Here is a 20624-nt window from a genome sequence, read left to right as displayed (position 1 = left end):
GACCAATCCTGAACCTGGAAGGCTGCTGTTCTAGCTGCTTGACCAGCCAATCAACCCTCCTAGATGATGATTAAGTCAGTTACATTCAAGTAGAAGAGCCAACCAATGGAAGTGACTGAATTAATGACACTTGAAGGAACAAACTAACTTCCTACTACAGAGCACCTCTCCAGGATCAGGAATGGGCAGTTCTTAAAGGTTAAAGGTAAAAAAATAAAAATAATTTAAAGGTTAAAAAGGACAAAAAGTGTGGAAAGTAGCTAGCAATCAAACAGGCACTTAGGTGCCAACCTGGGGGGCCACGGTTGTGAGTGAAGCGAATTAGAGGTGGGGGGACATATTTTTGCAAGGGCGTAAGTGCAGATTTTAGATTAGGGGGGGCTGAGGCTAGTGCTGGGGGGTGCGAGGCGAGGCAGGGGTTGGGATGATGAATTGAGTGAAAGTACCGCTTGGCGTGAAGTCCTCTAACGGTATGGCCTGGAGGTGACTAGCAGTCTTCCCCCTGTAGCTCAGGAGCTTTGGTTGGTTACCTGCGCCGATGACCTCCTCGATCTTCACGCAGGAGATGTCGATCTCCTTCGCAAACTCTCGGACGGCCTCGTTGGGGTCCTCGTAGGTGAAGGGGTCGATATAGACCTTCATTCCCGGCGTGACTATAGGGGATTCAATAGCGGGAATAATCACATGAATCACGGCCGTCAAGCAGTAGTTACCATTGAAAACAATATGTACTGGGCATTCGGAAAGTGTTCAGACCCCTTTACTTTTTTCACATTTTGTTACATTACAGTCTTATTCTAAAGTGTATTTAAAAAAAAGTTTTGCCTCATCAAAAAACAGAAATATCACATTTACAAAAGTATTCACACCCTTAACTCTTCTTGGGTATGACGCTACAAGCTTGGTCTCTCTAGAGATGTTCAATCTAGTTCAAGTCCGGGATCATCTTTCCCTCAATCCTGTCTAGTCTCCCAGTCCCTGCCGCTGAAAAACATCCCCACAGCATGATGCTGCTGCCACCACCGTGCTTCAACATGCTGTACCCTTCCCCAGATCTGTGCCTAGACACAATCCTGTCTCTGAGCTCTATAGATAATTCCTTCGACCTCATGGCTTGGTTTTTGCTCTGACATGCACAGTCAACTGTAGGACCTTATATAGACATGTGTGTGGCTTTCCAAATAATTTCCAATCAATTTAATTTACCACAGGTGGACTCCAATCAAGTTGTAGAAACATCCCAAGGATGACCAATGGAAACAGGAAGCACCTGAGCTCAATTTCGAATCTCATAGCAAACGGTCTGAATACCAATGTAAATAAGGTAATTCTGTTTAAAAATATATATATATATATTTTTTTTAACCTGTTTTCACTTTGTCATTATGGGGTATTGTGTGTAGATTGATGAGGAAAATGTTTTATTTAATCCATTTTAGAATAAGGCTGTAACAAAATGTGGAGAAAAAAAAGTCAAGGGGTCTGAATACTTTCCTAGTGCACTGTACGGATTGGATTAACAGAAGATTTAGCAGTCGTGGCACACTTTCAATGAGCTCCACAGCCACTACCAATTCTATAATTCAGTGTAATCTGTGCCTGTTATTGTAAAGCCAGTTATGACATCACCGGCTGTGGACATATTATTTGTAAATGGAATGCTTGTGACATCACCGGCTGTGGACATATTATTTGTAAATGGAATGCTTGTGACATCACCGGCTGTGGACATATTATTTGTAAATGGAATGCTTGTGACATCACCGGCTGTGGACATATTATTTGTAAATGGAATGCTTGTGACATCACCGGCTGTTGACATATTATTTGTAAATGGAATGCTTGTGACATCACCGGCTGTGGACATATTATTTGTAAATGGAATGCTTGTGACATCACCGGCTGTTGACATATTATTTGTAAATGGAATGCTTGTGACATCACCGGCTGTTGACATATTATTTGTAAATGGAATGCTTGTGACATCACCGGCTGTTGACACGCAGTGTGTGAATGAATATTGTTGAATGTAGGGACAAAGTCAAGCTCAGACAGTGTCTGTTAGAATGTGGATATTGGGATCGCTTATAATGTAGGACAGGATAGGCAGTAGAGACTTACTGTACTGCTGAAGTTTCTCTGTGTACTCTGACTCAGAGCCATTCCTCTGCTTCCTGTGGGGCAAACCAGAGTAAAAACACAAAATCAGTCATGTGCCGCAACACAGCAATACTTAATGGAACAGGAGAGTGTGGAAAGGATTTCAGTATAGCTGTGTCAGTTAAAATATATTTCAGTTTAGCTGTTTCAGGTAATATAGATTTCAGTATAGCTGTGTCAGTTAACATATATTTCAGTATAGCTGTGTCAGTTAAAATATATTTCAGTATAGCTGTGTCAGTTAAAATATATTTCAGTTTAGCTGTTTCAGGTCAAATATATTTCAGTTTAGCTGTTTCAGGTAATATAGATTTCAGTATAGCTGTGTCAGTTAAAATATATTTCAGTTTAGCTGTTTCAGGTAATATAGATTTCAGTATAGCTGTGTCAGTTAAAATAGATTTCAGTTTAGCTGTTTCAGGTAATATAGATTTCAGTATAGCTGTGTCAGTTAAAATAGATTTCAGTTTAGCTGTTTCAGGTAATATAGATTTCAGTATAGCTGTGTCAGTTAAAATAGATTTCAGTTTAGCTGTTTCAGGTAATATAGATTTCAGTATAGCTGTGTCAGTTAAAATAGATTTCAGTTTAGCTGTTTCAGGTAATATAGATTTCAGTATAGCTGTGTCAGTTAAAATATATTTCAGTATAGCTGTGTCAGTTAAAATAGATTTCAGTTTAGCTGTTTCAGGTAATATAGATTTCAGTATAGCTGTGTCAGTTAAAATATATTTCAGTATATTTGTGTCAGTTAAAATATATTTCAGTGTAGTTGTCTCAGTTAAAATATATTTCAGTGTAGTTCTGTCAGTTCAAATATATTTCAGTATACCTGTGTCTGTAGAAATAGAGAATTACACTGTATTTCTCACTAGGATAAAGCTCACTTAGCTTTATATTCGAGGCTAAGAAATACAGAATTTTGAGTAAAACTACAGAAGAAGACAATATATTGAGTAGAAAATGTAGGACTCTGTTTTGTATGTATGAAATGAAAGCTGAGAGAAAACATAATGGCCCAACACGAGAAGTAAAGGACAAAGTCTCTCCCAATGGCAGCCTCAGCTGTTTCCCACAACACCCAGTTTAACACATCTTCCCGCATACTGGTTCAGACTACCCCCCCCTCCTCTTTTCCTTTACTCTTCCTCTGCTTTCTCTTCTTTCTTCAGTATCAGTCCATTAATGGGGGGAGGGTTGGGGACGTTGAAAATCCATGTTAATGTAGTTCCTTTGTTGTCTAACCAGTAACCGGGGCAATAATACCCGACGGTGATTTGCATCTCATTTCCAATTCAAATGTGGTTCCGGAATATGCCGAGGAGGCTCTGAGTTTTGCTTTTTTTTCCACCATTCTACTTTTTTCCCTTCTCTCGTGGCAGATGCTTGCAAGCTAAACTAAGACAGAGAGAGAGAGACGCTAGCGAGCTAAATTAAGACAGACACACACTAATGAGATAAGCTAAAGACACAGAGACAGACACTAGCGTGCTAAGCTAAGACACAGAGACAGACACTAGCGAGCTAAGCTAAGACACAGAGACAGACACTAGCGTGCTAAGCTAAGACACATAGAGAGACACTAGCGTGCTAAGCTAAGACACATAGAGAGACACTAGCGAGCTAAGCTAAGGCACAGAGACAGACACTAGCGAGCTAAGCTAAGACACAGAGACACTAGCGTGCTAAGCTAAGACACAGAGACAAACACTAGCGTGCTAAGCTAAGACACAGAGACAGACACTAGCGTGCTAAGCTAAGACACAGAGACACTAGCGTGCTAAGCTAAGACACAGAGACAAACACTAGCGTGCTAAGCTAAGACACAGAGAGAGAGGAGGAGGAGAGGGATGAGGGAGGAGAGTAGGAAGGAGTTTGTTCAGCGTGATGAGGGCCCTGCTCTTCAGACCAGCCGGCTCACACTGAACCATTCCACTGTGAACCATTCCACCATGGCAGCAAAGAGGTGGGTGAGTACCAGCCACCAAAATGGAAGGGAGTCAAACTCGCACACTTCACCAACATGCAGACTCCCAGTAAAAGATGAGTAGTGCTACGTAGAGTTGAATGACCGCAGTGAGGCCGAGCTATGCTTTTACAGGATCTGAGTGGATGTTGAAGTTCCTACAAGTGAATAGGACTCAAAAGGATTCAGTGGGGTCAGCCGGCGTCCGAGCGCGTGAAGGCAGGCCAATCCTTTCCTAGCAGCTGCAGCTCATGCTGTGTCCATTGGGCAGGGCTAGCCTTGCAAGGTTTTTGGGAGGCAAATCTGTTTGGGACTTTTCACTAGATAGAGCTAATCTCCTACTCACAAACCTCATAGGTGGCACGCCAGTCCCGAGTGTCCCTGTGTGTCTTCTGTGGGTTTCAGGATGTAAACACATTAAAAAGTTGACAGTTCCATTTTGTTTTTTTGTGGGGGATTTTTTCAATCTGTAAATCAAATACACCAGGAATTGCGAGAAATATGCAATTTTCTCAATTAAAAGTACGCTAGTGTTGAAACACAAACGGAAGAAATGACCACGTTGTGTAATATTGCATGAGCTTGGTGAAATGCTGTGGATAATTTTTATTAATGGAGGTAAATCCTAGAAATGAAAATGAAAGTCAGATGTAGAAACTTTTTCCAATGTTGTCTCAACGACAAAGTGTTCACTAGGTATTATCGACTTATTCTCACCTGAGGCAGACGATGGCGATGACAACGACAGCTATGATGAAGACTAGACCGGCAGTGGCAGAACCCACGATGAGGGGCAGCTGCTCCTGAAGAGACTTCTCTGGGTCACCTAGGGGTCGAGAGGTTAGAGGTCGGGTGAACACGAGAGCGTTACCCAAATAATCTACCCTTACTCCTAGAAACCAATCCTACCCTTACCATTCCTACACTTACCCCTAGAAACCATACCTACACTTACCCCTAGAAACCATGCCTACACTTACCCCTAGAAACCATTCCTACACTTACCCCTAGAAACCATTCCTACACTTACCCCTAGAAACCATGCCTACACCTACCCCTAGAAACCATTCCTACACTTACCCCTAGAAACCATGCCTACACTTACCCCTAGAAACCATTCCTACACTTACCCCTAGAATCCATTCCTACACTTACCCCTAGAAACCATGCCTACACTTACCCCTAGAAACCATTCCTACCACTACCATTCCTACCCTTACTACTAGAAACCATTCCTACACTTACCCCTAGAAAGCATTCCGACCCTTACCCCTAGAAACCATGCAAATAAATTCATTAAAAACCCTACAATGTGATTTTCTGGATTTTTTTTCTCATTTTGTCTGTCATAGTTGAAGTGTAGCTATGATGAAAATTACAGGCCTCTCTCATCTTTTAAGTGGGAGAACTTGCACAATTGGTGGCTGACTAAATACTTTTTTGCCCCACTGTATAAATATATTTTTTTATATACACTTGTAGTGTGATGTCATTATGGGCTATTGTGATGTCATTATGGGGTATTGTGATGTCATTATGGGGTATTGTGATGTCACTTTGGGGTACTGTGTGTAGATTGATGAGGGAAAAAGTTAATTTAATCAATTTTAGAAAAAGTTGTAACGTAACAAAATTGAGAAAAAGTCAAGGGGTCTGAATACTTTCTGAATGCACTGTATCCAATGCTGGTGACAAACCCCAATGTCCCCTCTGGGGATCAATAAAGTTAACTCAAACATACTTTGCAGGTTGGTGCTGAAGTCGGCGGGGCTGCTGTAGCGACCGTACCCGGCCACCGTGCGGGCCCGGACCTGGACCACGTATGGCGTGCCGGCCTTCAGCCCCTCGATGCGGGCAGAACTCCTTTGGGCGGTCATGGTGTGGGCAATAGCTTCTCCCTGGTCCTGCCAAAACCAAACGCACACGGAACGGTTTAGAAATGCATCAGAAAACAAACTACATCCCCTCATTCATCATTATCACCCGTATTCATCGCCTTCCCCCACACCCCACTGTGAGGCGCATGCCGTGTCCAACAAATCTTCCCGAACAGACGGAGAACGGCAGCACGAGGCATGAGAGAGCTTTCAATCATCGACTACAACAGGACAACAAACAGACATACACTGAGACACTTTGTTCTCTCCTCAGGTAGGCCAATCCACATGGACACACCCTCCCCCTTGTGTAGGTTATGGAAGTAGTCAGAAATATTTCAACTTTATAAAAGGAGGTCGGGGGGTGAACAGAGAGAAATTAGGAGGATATTGGGAGGGGAACGAAGGAAGGAAAGACAGAAAGACAGAGGGAAACGATTAAGGCTTTTGTCAGGACGGTTGTTGTTGAGGTGAATAGAGTGATATTACTTATGCAAAAATAAGACTTGTGAAATAGGATGTGGAAATAAGAAGTGTTGACTTGTGTTGTTGCTTACCTTCTCATGGTACTTAATCTCATAATCCAGAATGATCCCGTTGGGTTTTTCAGGGGGCAGCCAGGAAAGACTCATGGTGCTAGCTGTGGCCCCCATCAGGTGAACTGTAGGTACTGCAGATGGAGCTGTGAGAGCGGGGCACAGGGAAGACAAAATGGATGTTAATTCACTGCTAGTATCCACCTGTTCTCCTCCTGGTATCCACCTCTTCTCCTCTGGGTATCCACCTCATCTCCTCTGGGTATCCACCTCATCTCCTCTGGGTATCCACCTCTTCTCCTCTGGGTATCCACCTCATCTCCTCTGGGTATCCACCTCTTCTCCTCTGGGTATCCACCTCATCTCCTCTGGGTATCCACCTCTTCTCTTCTGGGTATCCACCTCTTCTCCTTTGGGTATCCACCTCTTCTCCTCTGGGTATCCACCTCTTCTCCTCTGGGTATCCACCTCATCTCCTCTGGGTATCCACCTCTTCTCCTCTGGGTATCCACCTCTTCTCCTCTGGGTATCCACCTCATCTCCTCTGGGTATCCACCTCTTCTCCTCTGGGTATCCACCTCTTCTCCTCTGGGTATCCACCTCTTCTCCTCTGGGTATCCACCTCTTCTCCTCTGGGTATCCACCTCATCTCCTCTGGGTATCCACCTCTTCTCTTCTGGGTATCCACCTCTTCTCCTCTGGGTATCCACCTCTTCTCCTCTGGGTATCCACCTCATCTCCTCTGGGTATCCACCTCTTCTCCACCGGGTATCCACCTCTTCTCCTCTGGGTATCCACCTCTTCTCCTCTGGGTATCTACCTCTTCTCCTCTGGGTATCCACCTCTTCTCCTCTGGGTATCCACCTCTTCCTTCCATTCCTTCCTGTATCATTGCACCCCCCAACACACACACACTCTGTTTCTCCCTCTTTCCCACCAATACTTTTTGTTGAAAGGTTTCTAATCCCTTAGTTCGGTACTTTGATCCTTTTACGTAGAGCTCCTTTCTTCCTCTTGTCTTTGTCACCCCCACCACCACAGACCTCTCCCCCTCTCGCTCTCTCCTCCCTCTCCACCCTCTCTCTCATTCCCCCCTTCTCTCTCTCTCTCTCTCTCTCTCTCTCTCTCTCTCTCTCTCTCTCTCTCTCTCTCTCTCTCCTCCTCCTCTTTCTTCCCAAGCCCAAAACCCCATCCCCACGTAGTAGCCTACCACCAGCCACCCATCACTCCCTGAAAAACTCCAACCTCTCCCCACAGACAATACTCCCTGGGCAGATTCCCCGGTCACTCTAGCCTGAGGATTAAGGGGCCTGGGGGCCTCCTACTGGCCAAGACACTGGGGAGTAATTGGTAACCATGGTGGGCTGAGCCCCACACTAACCTGTAACCATGGTGGGCTGAGCCCCACACACTAACCTGTAACCATGGTGGGCTGAGCCGCACACTAACCTGTAACCATGGTGGCTGGGCCCCACAAACTAACCTGTAACCATGGTGGGCTGGGCCCCCCACAATAATCTGTAACCATGGTGGGCTGAGCCACACACTAACCTGTAACCATGGTGGGCTGAGCCCCACACTAACCTGTAACCATGGTGGGCTGAGCCCCACACTAACCTGTAACCATGGTGGGCTGAGCCCCAAACTAACCTGTAACCATGGTGGGCTGGGCCCCACACTAACCTGTAACCATGGTGGGCTGGGCCCCACACTAACCTGTAACCATGGTTGGCTGGGCCCCACACTAACCTGTAACCATGGTGGGCTGAGCCCCACACTAACCTGTAACCATGGTGGGCTGAGCCCCACACACTAACCTGTAACCATGGTGGGCTGAGCCCCACACTAACCTGTAACCATGGTGGGCTGGGCCCCCCACACTAACCTGTAACCATGGTGGGCTGAGCCCCACACTAACCTGTAACCATGTTGGGCTGGGCCCCCCACACTAACCTGTAACCATGGTGGGTTGGGCCCCACACACTAACCTGTAACCATGGTGGGCTGGGCCCCCCACACTAACCTGTAACCATGGTGGGTTGGGCCCCACACACTAACCTGTAACCATGATGGGCTGGGCCCCCCACACTAACCTGTAACCATGGTGGGTTGGGCCCCACACACTAACCTGTAACCATGGTGGGCTGGGCCCCCCACACTAACCTGTAACCATGGTGGGTTGGGCCCCACACACTAACCTGTAACCATGGTGGGCTGAGCCCCACACTAACCTGTAACCATGGTGGGCTGGGCCCCCCACACTAACCTGTAACCATGGTGGGCTGAGCCCCACACTAACCTGTAACCATGGTGGGCTGAGCCCCACACTAACCTGTAACCATGGTGGGCTGAGCCCCACACTAACCTGTAACCATGGTGGGCTGGGCCCCACACTAACCTGTAACCATGGTGGGCTGAGCCCCACACTAACCTGTAACCATGGTGGGCTGAGCCCCACACTAACCTGTAACCATGGTGGGCTGGGCCCCCCACACTAATCTGTAACCATGGTGGGCTGAGCCCCACACTAACCTGTAACCATGGTGGGCTGGGCCCCCCACACTAACCTGTAACCATGGTGGGCTGAGCCCCACACTAACCTGTAACCATGGTGGGCTGGGCCCCCCACACTAACCTGTAACCATGGTGGGCTGAGCCCCACACTAACCTGTAACCATGGTGGGCTGGGCCCCCCACACTAACCTATAACCATGGTGGCTGGGCCCCACACTAACCTGTAACCATGGTGGCTGGGCCCCACACTAACCTGTAACCATGGTGGGCTGAGCCCCACACTAACCTGTAACCATGGTGGGCTGGGCCGCACACTAACCTGTAACCATGGTGGGCTGGGCCGCACACTAACCTGTAACCATGGTGGGCTGAGCCCCACACTAACCTGTAACCATGGTGGGCTGAGCCCCACACTAACCTGTAACCATGGTGGGCTGAGCCCCACACTAACCTGTAACCATGGTGGGCTGAGCCCCACACTAACCTGTAACCATGGTGGGCTGAGCCCCACACTAACCTGTAACCATGGTGGGCTGGGCCCCACACTCACCTGTAACCATGGTGGGCTGAGCCCCACACTAACCTGTAACCATGGTGGGCTGGGCCCCCCACACTAACCTGTAACCATGGTGGGCTGGGCCCCACACTAACCTGTAACCATGGTGGGCTGGGCCCCCCACACTAACCTGTACATTTACATTTACATTTAAGTCATTTAGCAGACGCTCTTATCCAGAGCGACTGTAACCATGGTTGGCTGAGCCCCACACTAACCTGTAACCATGGTGGGCTGGGCCCCCCACACTAACCTGTAACCATGGTGGGCTGGGCCCCACACTAACCTGTAACCATGGTGGGCTGGGCCCCCCACACTAACCTGTAACCATGGTGGACTGAGCCCCACACTAACCTGTAACCATGGTGGGCTGGGCCCCACACTAACCTGTAACCATGGTGGACTGGCCCCCCACACTAACCTGTAACCATGGTGGGCTGGGCCCCCCACACTAACCTGTAACCATGGTGGGCTGGGCCCCCCACACTAACCTGTAACCATGGTGGGCTGGGCCCCCCACACTAACCTGTAACCATGGTGGGCTGAGCCCCACACTAACCTGTAACCATGGTGGGCTGAGCCCCACACTAACCTGTAACCATGGTGGGCTGGGCCCCCCACACTAACCTGTAACCATGGTGGACTGGGCCCCCCACACTAACCTGTAACCATGGTGGGCTGGGCCCCCCACACTAACCTGTAACCATGGTGGGTTGGGCCCCACACTAACCTGTAACCATGGTGGGCTGGGCCCCACACACTAACCTGTAACCATGGTGGGCTGAGCCCCACACTAACCTGTAGCCATGGTGGGTTGGGCCCCACACACTAACCTGTAACCATGGTGGGCTGAGCCCCACACTAACCTGTAACCATGGTGGACTGGCCCCCCACACTAACCTGTAACCATGGTTGGCTGAGCCCCACACTAACCTGTAACCATGGTGGGCTGGGCCCCACACTAACCTGTAACCATGGTGGGTTGGGCCCCACACTAACCTGTAACCATGGTGGGCTGGGCCCCCCACACTAACCTGTAACCATGGAGGGCTGGGCCCCCCACACTAACCTGTAACCATGGTGGGCTGGGCCCCCCACACTAACCTGTAACCATGGTGGGCTGGGCCCCCCACACTAACCTGTAACCATGGTGGGCTGAGCCCCACACTAACCTGTAACCATGGTGGGCTGAGCCCCACACTAACCTGTAACCATGGTGGGCTGGGCCCCCCACACTAACCTGTAACCATAGTGGACTGGGCCCCCCACACTAACCTGTAACCATGGTGGGCTGGGCCCCCCACACTAACCTGTAACCATGGTGGGTTGGGCCCCACACTAACCTGTAACCATGGTGGGCTGGGCCCCCCACACTAACCTGTAACCATGGTGGGCTGAGCCCCACACTAACCTGTAACCATGGTGGGTTGGGCCCCACACACTAACCTGTAACCATGGTGGGCTGGCCCCCCACACTAACCTGTAACCATGGTTGGCTGAGCCCCACACTAACCTGTAACCATGGTGGGCTGGGCCCCACACTAACCTGTAACCATGGTGGGTTGGGCCCCACACTAACCTGTAACCATGGTGGGCTGGGCCCCCCACACTAACGTGTAACCATGGTGGGCTGGGCCCCACACTAACCTGTAACCATGGTGGGCTGGGCCCCACACTAACCTGTAACCATGGTGGACTGGGCCCCCCACACTAACCTGTAACCATGGTGGGCTGGGCCCCCCACACTAACCTGTAACCATGGTGGGCTGGGCCCCCCACACTAACCTGTAACCATGGTGGGCTGAGCCACACACACTAACCTGTAACCATGGTGGACTGAGCCCCACACTAACCTGTAACCATGGTGGGCTGGGCCCCACACTAACCTGTAACCATGGTGGACTGGCCCCCCACACTAACCTGTAACCATGGTGGGCTGGGCCCCCCACACTAACCTGTAACCATGGTGGGCTGGGCCCCCCACACTAACCTGTAACCATGGTGGGCTGGGCCCCCCACACTAACCTGTAACCATGGTGGGCTGAGCCCCACACTAACCTGTAACCATGGTGGGCTGAGCCCCACACTAACCTGTAACCATGGTGGGCTGGGCCCCCCACACTAACCTGTAACCATGGTGGACTGGGCCCCCCACACTAACCTGTAACCATGGTGGGCTGGGCCCCCCACACTAACCTGTAACCATGGTGGGTTGGGCCCCACACTAACCTGTAACCATGGTGGGCTGGGCCCCACACACTAACCTGTAACCATGGTGGGCTGAGCCCCACACTAACCTGTAGCCATGGTGGGTTGGGCCCCACACACTAACCTGTAACCATGGTGGGCTGAGCCCCACACTAACCTGTAACCATGGTGGGCTGAGCCCCACACTAACCTGTAACCATGGTGGGCTGGGCCCCCCACACTAACCTGTAACCATGGTGGGTTGGGCCCCACACACTAACCTGTAACCATAGTGGGTTGGGCCCCCCACACTAACCTGTAACCATGGTGGGCTGGGCCCCACACTAACCTGTAACCATGGTGGGCTGAGCCCCACACTAACCTGTAACCATGGTGGGCTGGGCCCCCCACACTAACCTGTAACCATGGTGGACTGGGCCCCCCACACTAACCTGTAACCATGGTGGGCTGGGCCCCCCACACTAACCTGTAACCATGGTGGGTTGGGCCCCACACTAACCTGTAACCATGGTGGGCTGGGCCCCCCACACTAACCTGTAACCATGGTGGGCTGAGCCCCACACTAACCTGTAACCATGGTGGGTTGGGCCTCACACACTAACCTGTAACCATGGTGGGCTGAGCCCCACACTAACCTGTAACCATGGTGGGCTGAGCCCCACACTAACCTGTTACCATGGTGGGCTGAGCCCCACACTAACCTGTAACCATGGTGGGCTGGGCCCCACACTAACCTGTAACCATGGTGGGCTGAGCCATATACTAACCTGTAACCATGGTGGGCTGGGCCCCCCACACTAACCTGTAACCATGGTGGGCTGGGCCCCCCACACTAACCTGTAACCATGGTGGGCTGGGCCCCACACTAACCTGTAACCATGGTGGGCTGGGCCCCCCACACTAACCTGTAACCATGGTTGGCTGAGCCCCACACTAACCTGTAACCATGGTGGACTGAGCCCCACACTAACCTGTAACCATGGTGGGCTGGGCCCCCCACACTAACCTGTAACCATGGTGGGCTGGGCCCCCACACTAACCTGTAACCATGGTTGGCTGAGCCCCACACTAACCTGTAACCATGGTGGGCTGGGCCCCCCACACTAACCTGTAACCATGGTGGGCTGGGCCCCCACACTAACCTGTAACCATGGTTGGCTGAGCCCCACACTAACCTGTAACCATGGTGGGCTGGGCCCCCCACACTAACCTGTAACCATGGTGGGTTGGGCCCCACACTAACCTGTAACCATGGTGGGCTGGGCCCCCCACACTAACCTGTAACCATGGTGGGCTGAGCCCCACACTAACCTGTAACCATGGTGGGTTGGGCCCCACACTAACCTGTAACCATGGTGGGCTGGGCCCCCCACACTAACCTGTAACCATGGTGGGTTGGGCCCCACACTAACCTGTAACCATGGTGGGCTGGGCCCCACACTAACCTGTAACCATGGTGGGCTGGGCCCCCCACACTAACCTGTAACCATGGTGGGCTGAGCCCCACACTAACCTGTAACCATGGTGGGTTGGGCCCCACACACTAACCTGTAACCATGGTGGGCTGAGCCCCACACTAACCTGTAACCATGGTGGGCTGAGCCCCACACTAACCTGTTACCATGGTGGGCTGAGCCCCACACTAACCTGTAACCATGGTGGGCTGGGCCCCACACTAACCTGTAACCATGGTGGGCTGAGCCTCATACTAACCTGTAACCATGGTGGGCTGGGCCCCCCACACTAACCTGTAACCATGGTGGGCTGGGCCCCCCACACTAACCTGTAACCATGGTGGGCTGGGCCCCACACTAACCTGTAACCATGGTGGGCTGGGCCCCCCACACTAACCTGTAACCATGGTTGGCTGAGCCCCACACTAACCTGTAACCATGGTGGACTGAGCCCCACACTAACCTGTAACCATGGTGGGCTGGGCCCCCCACACTAACCTGTAACCATGGTGGGCTGGGCCCCCACACTAACCTGTAACCATGGTTGGCTGAGCCCCACACTAACCTGTAACCATGGTGGGCTGGGCCCCCCACACTAACCTGTAACCATGGTGGGCTGGGCCCCCACACTAACCTGTAACCATGGTTGGCTGAGCCCCACACTAACCTGTAACCATGGTGGGCTGGGCCCCCCACACTAACCTGTAACCATGGTGGGTTGGGCCCCACACTAACCTGTAACCATGGTGGGCTGGGCCCCCCACACTAACCTGTAACCATGGTGGGCTGAGCCCCACACTAACCTGTAACCATGGTGGGTTGGGCCCCACACACTAACCTGTAACCATGGTGGGCTGGCCCCCCACACTAACCTGTAACCATGGTTGGCTGAGCCCCACACTAACCTGTAACCATGGTGGGCTGGGCCCCACACTAACCTGTAACCATGGTGGGTTGGGCCCCACACTAACCTGTAACCATGGTGGGCTGGGCCCCCCACACTAACGTGTAACCATGGTGGGCTGGGCCCCACACTAACCTGTAACCATGGTGGGCTGGGCCCCACACTAACCTGTAACCATGGTGGACTGGGCCCCCCACACTAACCTGTAACCATGGTGGGCTGGGCCCCCCACACTAACCTGTAACCATGGTGGGCTGAGCCACACACTAACCTGTAACCATGGTGGGCTGAGCCCCACACTAACCTGTAACCATGGTGGACTGGGCCCCACACACTAACCTGTAACCATGGTGGGCTGGGCCCCCCACACTAACCTGTAACCATGGTGGGTTGGGCCCCACACACTAACCTGTAACCATAGTGGGTTGGGCCCCCCACACTAACCTGTAACCATGGTGGGCTGGGCCCCACACTAACCTGTAACCATGGTGGGCTGAGCCCCACACTAACCTGTAACCATGGTGGGCTGGGCCCCCCACACTAACCTGTAACCATGGTGGACTGGGCCCCCCACACTAACCTGTAACCATGGTGGGCTGGGCCCCCCACACTAACCTGTAACCATGGTGGGTTGGGCCCCACACTAACCTGTAACCATGGTGGGCTGGGCCCCCCACACTAACCTGTAACCATGGTGGGCTGAGCCCCACACTAACCTGTAACCATGGTGGGTTGGGCCCCACACACTAACCTGTAACCATGGTGGGCTGAGCCCCACACTAACCTGTAACCATGGTGGGCTGAGCCCCACACTAACCTGTTACCATGGTGGGCTGAGCCCCACACTAACCTGTAACCATGGTGGGCTGGGCCCCACACTAACCTGTAACCATGGTGGGCTGAGCCCCATACTAACCTGTAACCATGGTGGGCTGGGCCCCCCACACTAACCTGTAACCATGGTGGGCTGGGCCCCCCACACTAACCTGTAACCATGGTGGGCTGGGCCCCACACTAACCTGTAACCATGGTGGGCTGGGCCCCCCACACTAACCTGTAACCATGGTTGGCTGAGCCCCACACTAACCTGTAACCATGGTGGACTGAGCCCCACACTAACCTGTAACCATGGTGGGCTGGGCCCCCCACACTAACCTGTAACCATGGTGGGCTGGGCCCCCACACTAACCTGTAACCATGGTTGGCTGAGCCCCACACTAACCTGTAACCATGGTGGGCTGGGCCCCACACTAACCTGTAACCATGGTGGGTTGGGCCCCACACTAACCTGTAACCATGGTGGGCTGGGCCCCCCACACTAACCTGTAACCATGGTGGGCTGGGCCCCACACTAACCTGTAACCATGGTGGGCTGGGCCCCACACACTAACCTGTAACCATGGTGGACTGGGCCCCCCACACTAACCTGTAACCATGGTGGGCTGGGCCCCCCACACTAACCTGTAACCATGGTGGGCTGAGCCACACACTAACCTGTAACCATGGTGGGCTGAGCCCCACACTAACCTGTAACCATGGTGGACTGGGCTCCACACACTAACCTGTAACCATGGTGGGCTGGGCCCCCCACACTAACCTGTAACCATGGTGGGTTGGGCCCCACACACTAACCTGTAACCATAGTGGGTTGGGCCCCCCACACTAACCTGTAACCATGGTGGGCTGGGCCCCACACTAACCTGTAACCATGGTGGGCTGGGCCCCCCACACTAACCTGTAACCATAGTGGGTTGGGCCCCCCACACTAACCTGTAACCATGGTGGGCTGGGCCCCACACTAACCTGTAACCATGGTGGGCTGAGCCCCACACTAACCTGTAACCATGGTGGGCTGGGCCCCCCACACTAACCTGTAACCATGGTGGGCTGAGCCCCACACTAACCTGTAACCATGGTGGGTTGGGGCCCACACACTAATCTGTAACCATAGCGGGTTGGGCCCCCCCACACTGGTAGATATCTGCCCCCCTTCTACTCCCCCTGACCTGCACTCCTCCGGGGGGGGGGGAGGATGCACGATGTAGGACAGGAGTGTAGGACCCCCAGGCACAAACGGTGGAGGACCCCCAGGCACAAACAGTGGGTCATTCCCATTCCTTTCCTTAGGCTTTGAGGAGAAACTGAAGGGATAAGAGGAACATGGAGAAGTATATTCCGGTCTCTCTGAGCCTGTCTGTAGGAAATACTTTACGTAAAGACCCATGGGCAAAAACCAGCTAACCATCAGACCCTATCTATCAGCCTACACCAGGGCAAAGTCTACACACAAACCCCAGCTACCCATCAGACCCTAGTTATCGGCCTAAACTAGTGAAAATCCAACATATATCTCTGTTCCTAACACAACAGACACAGGCCAAACTCAAAACTGTATAAGAACGTCCACTACAGAGCAAGGCAATTTAACTCATCATCTATCCCCAAAAGAGGTTTGCCCAGCCTGCATCTTCTCAAACGCATAGACAAAACTGTATGGGTCTCGGTGGTGCAGATTGCTATGGTGGCCTACCCAGCAAGCACAAAACATTCTTAGAAACATATGTTCAAAGAACGTTTAGAAACATTGTTCTTCTGTGGGAATTTCAGTACTGTGTTTCCTACAGGTTTTCTCATGGTTCTATTTAAAGTCATGTTCTCAAATTGTTTCGAGAATTATTTAAGAACATACATTCCATTTTCAGAATGTTAAGAAACTTTCCATAAGCACCACAAGAAAACTTTTCTAATGTTCAGAGAATGTCTAAGAATGTTATTTAAATACATATCATTCCCATTATCAGCAAAACAAATCTTGTTAAGTGTGTTCAGGTGTTTTGGCCGTGCCCATTAATTGGCCACACCTGATCTTAATGAGTGCTTATTTCCTTTGAAATTGTGTCTGTTTGAATCGACTAAAATTAACAGCTTTTTATTCGTAAACAGGGCATTATAGCTCCATCCTGGTGGCGTAATGGAACATTTCCACAGACAGAAAATATACGATTATAGGTTTGAATCTCACTGATGTTGTGTCACAATAAAAATGTGTTTGCGTGATTTATTCCTATGGAAATTAATTTCCACATGTCCTGTCTGTGGTGGAGTTCAAAAAGTTAACAGAAAATAAGCTAGCAGTGTTATTAAAAGCCTTACTGAAACATTCAGTGAAAGTTTTAAGGAAGTTATTAAAAAACCTTCAAATAACCTATAATTTTGTTCTCAGAAAATTAATAAAACCTCCCAGGAAAAGTTTCAAGGAACGAGAGTAAAACGTTTTTCAGAACCTCCCTTGAACCAGAGCATAACGTTCTCAGAACCTCCCTGGAACCAGAGTAAAACGTTCTCAGAACTTCCCTGTAACATAAAAATAAACATTCCCAGAAGAGGTGAAATTTTCACTTCTGTTCTCAGAATGTTAAAAAAAACATGATGTTTTACCAGTCAGAAAATATTTGACTTCATTCCCCACAATCAATGTGAAACTAGTGAGTTAACCAGTTAACAGTGGGTTGATCCCACAAAATCCAAGGAACCAAATGGTTTAGCTAGGTAGTTACTGAAGATGCCATGGGTTAACAGTGGGCTGATCCTAGCGGGCAGAACACTGCAGGCCTGGTCATACACGAAACACTGCCTCACTGTTGTTATTCGTGGAGGTGTGAAGGTGCCAAGTGCTTTGGAAATGTCCTTTGGTAAAAGCTCATGTAATTGTTTTTCTTCTTATACCTCACTTAAACTGCATACTGTATGTAACCCATACTTACAGTGGCTTGCGAAAGTATTCACCCCCCTTGGCATTTTTTCTATTTTGTTGCCTTACAACCTGGAAGGCAATTGGGGGGTTTGAATCTATTGATTTACACAACATGTCTACCACTTTGAAGAAGCTAAATCATTTTTATCGTGAAACAAACAAGAAATAAGACAAAAAAACAGAACTCACCCCCCCAAAGCCAATAGTTTGTAGAGCCACATTTTACAGCAATTACAGCTGCAAGTCTCTTGGGGTATGTCTCTATAAACTTGGCACATCTAACCACTGGGATTTTTGGCCATTCTGCAAGGCAAAATTGCTCCAGCTCCTTCAAGTTGGAAGGGTTCCGCTGGTGTACAGCAAACTTCAAGTCATTATCACAGATTCTCAATTGGATTGAGGTCTGGGCTTTGACTAGGCCATTCCAAGATATGTAAATGTTTCCCCTTAAACCACTTGAGTGTTGCTTTAGCAGTGCTTAGGGTCATTGTCCTGCTGGAAGGTGAACCTTTGCCCCAGTGTCAAATCTCTGGAAGACTGAAACAGGTTTCCCTCTGGAATTTCCCTGTATTTAGTGCCATCCATCATTCCTTCAATTCTGACCAGTTTCCCAGTCCCTGCCGATGAAAAACATCCCCATAGCATGATGCTACCACCTCCATGCTTCTGGGGATGGTGTTCTCTGGGTGATGTGAGGTGTTGGGTTTGCTCCAGACAAAGCTTTTTCCTTGATGGCAAAAAAGCAAAATGGTTGTCTCATCTGACTAGAGTACCTTCTTCATATGTTTGGGGAGTCTCCCACATGCCTTTTGGCAAAAACTAAACATGTTTGCTTATGTTTTTGTTTAAGCAATGTCTTTTTTTCTGGCCACTCTTCTGTAAAGCCCAGCTCTGTGGAGTGTACGGGTTAAAGTGGTCCTATGGACAGATACTCTACTCTCCGCTGTGGAGCTTTGCAGCTTCTTCAGGGTTATCTTTGGTCTCTTTGTTTTCTCTCTGATTAATGCCCTCCTTGCCTGGTCCATGAGTTTTGGTGGGCGGCCCTCTCTTGGCAGGTTTGTTGTGATGCCATATTCTTTCCATTTTTAAATAATGGATTTAATTGCGCTCCGTGGGATGTTCATAGTTTCGGATGTGTTTTTATCACGCAACCATGATCTGTACTTCTCCACAAAGTTGTCCCTGACCTGTGTGGAGAGCTCCTTGGTCTTCATAGTGCCGCTTGCTTGGTGGTGCCCCTTGCTTAGTGGTGTTGCAGACTCTGGGGCCTTTCAGAACAGGTGTATATACACTGAGATCATGTGACAGATCATGTGCACACAGGAGGACTTTATTTAACTAATTATGTGACTTCTGACGGTAATTGGTGGCACCAGATCTTATTTAGGGGATTCATAGCAAAGGGGGTGAATACATATGCACGCACCACTTTTCAGGTTTTTAATTTATTATAAGTAATTTTTAAAATTTCACTTCACCAATTTGGACTATTTTGTGTACGTCCATTACATGAAATCCAATATAAAAATCCAGTTAAATTACAGGTTGTAATGAAACAAAATAGGAAAAGCTCCAAGGGGAGTGAAAACATTTGCAAGGCGCTGTACATACAGAGCGACTGTAGCTATCATAACAAACATCTACTTCTACCTGCTGAAAAATACTATTTATTTTTCCTTTTATCTTGTTTGTTGTGTACTAAATATTCCAGATTTTATTTTCATTTATGTATTTTTTTTCCCTGTGAAGCACCATTGTGTTTCCATGTCTGAAATTTAAAATTTACTCTATTTATTTATATAAAAAAGCTTGATTTGATTTGACGCAAACATCATCTTAATCAATTCTATCGTAAAAGTGCAGCACTGATTGTAGCACAGTGCCGTTGTGCCCTTGAGAAAGGCACTGTACACAAATTCATCCTGGGGTTGTTTCTCTGTGGCTGACCTTGTTCTCTTTCTGTGTATCTTTTGGTTTGTTTCACAATACAACAATAAAAGTAGATTCGATCCAATACAACAGTCAAGCTTCTACCTACCGGCTTGATTGGTGGTGATATTGACGGCGGAGTATTGCGGTGTGTACGGGTTCTTATTCGACACGCCGTTGACGGCCTGGATCTCAAAGCTGTACTGGGTGTGGGCCTGCAGGTTTCGGACCGCCACGCGACGCTGCGTCAGGCCCAGGTGGCGCGGCGAGATGTCTACATTGTCGTCGCAGCGCGAGCACATGCCACGCTCGGGCAGGCACTTCTTGCAGATGACGTTGTAGAAGATGTCGTCGCGACCGCCCGAGTCACGAGGCTCGCTCCACTCCAGGACCAGGTAGGTCTCATTGACGTTGGAGATGACGTTGCGCGGGGCCGAGGGAGCGGCTGTGGGAGGAACAAAAGACAAAAAATATATATTTTTTTAATTTAAAAATACTTTATTGTCAAGACAAAATTATTGCCAAAGCATCAATGTTTAACAATTCCACCAGGACATCAAATATAACAAGGATTAGAATGTAATATATTCTATTTAATTAGGACTTTGATGCTAGGGGTGCTAGATGAGGTGAGTTCTCTTCTCTCTGCTTGGAGCTGAAAACAAAATCAAAGGATGTTACAGTTCTTTCTGCGAGGAGGAGAGCGTGTGAGAGGGTGCTTGTGTGCGTGCACGTGCATGCCAGCTTGTGCACGTGCACGCATATT

General features: G+C 49.6%; 1 protein-coding gene across 7 annotated transcripts in view; it reads right to left on the bottom strand.

Annotated features, from left to right (window-relative positions):
- Positions 1 to 20624, bottom strand: part of LOC115119565 (ephrin type-B receptor 3-like) — a 212990-nt gene that overhangs the window by 22029 nt on the left and 170337 nt on the right. For 2 of the 7 annotated variants that reach the window (XM_065009504.1, XM_065009506.1), the window contains exons 5-10: positions 19968 to 20303; positions 6561 to 6685; positions 5868 to 6030; positions 4844 to 4952; positions 2122 to 2174; positions 447 to 665 (exon numbers count right to left, since the gene is read on the bottom strand). In XM_065009504.1, the coding sequence (XP_064865576.1) occupies positions 447 to 665; positions 2122 to 2174; positions 4844 to 4952; positions 5868 to 6030; positions 6561 to 6685; positions 19968 to 20303 (1005 nt within the window). The remainder of the gene's footprint in view (positions 1 to 446; positions 666 to 2121; positions 2175 to 4843; positions 4953 to 5867; positions 6031 to 6560; positions 6686 to 19967; positions 20304 to 20624) is intronic. The other 5 variants (XM_065009507.1, XM_065009509.1, XM_065009508.1 and 2 more) reach the window with 3 other exon arrangements.

Source organism: Oncorhynchus nerka, linkage group LG25 (genome assembly GCF_034236695.1).
Source record: "Oncorhynchus nerka isolate Pitt River linkage group LG25, Oner_Uvic_2.0, whole genome shotgun sequence".
Lineage (NCBI taxonomy): Eukaryota > Metazoa > Chordata > Actinopteri > Salmoniformes > Salmonidae > Oncorhynchus > Oncorhynchus nerka.
This window is presented reverse-complemented; position numbering and strand designations above follow the sequence as displayed.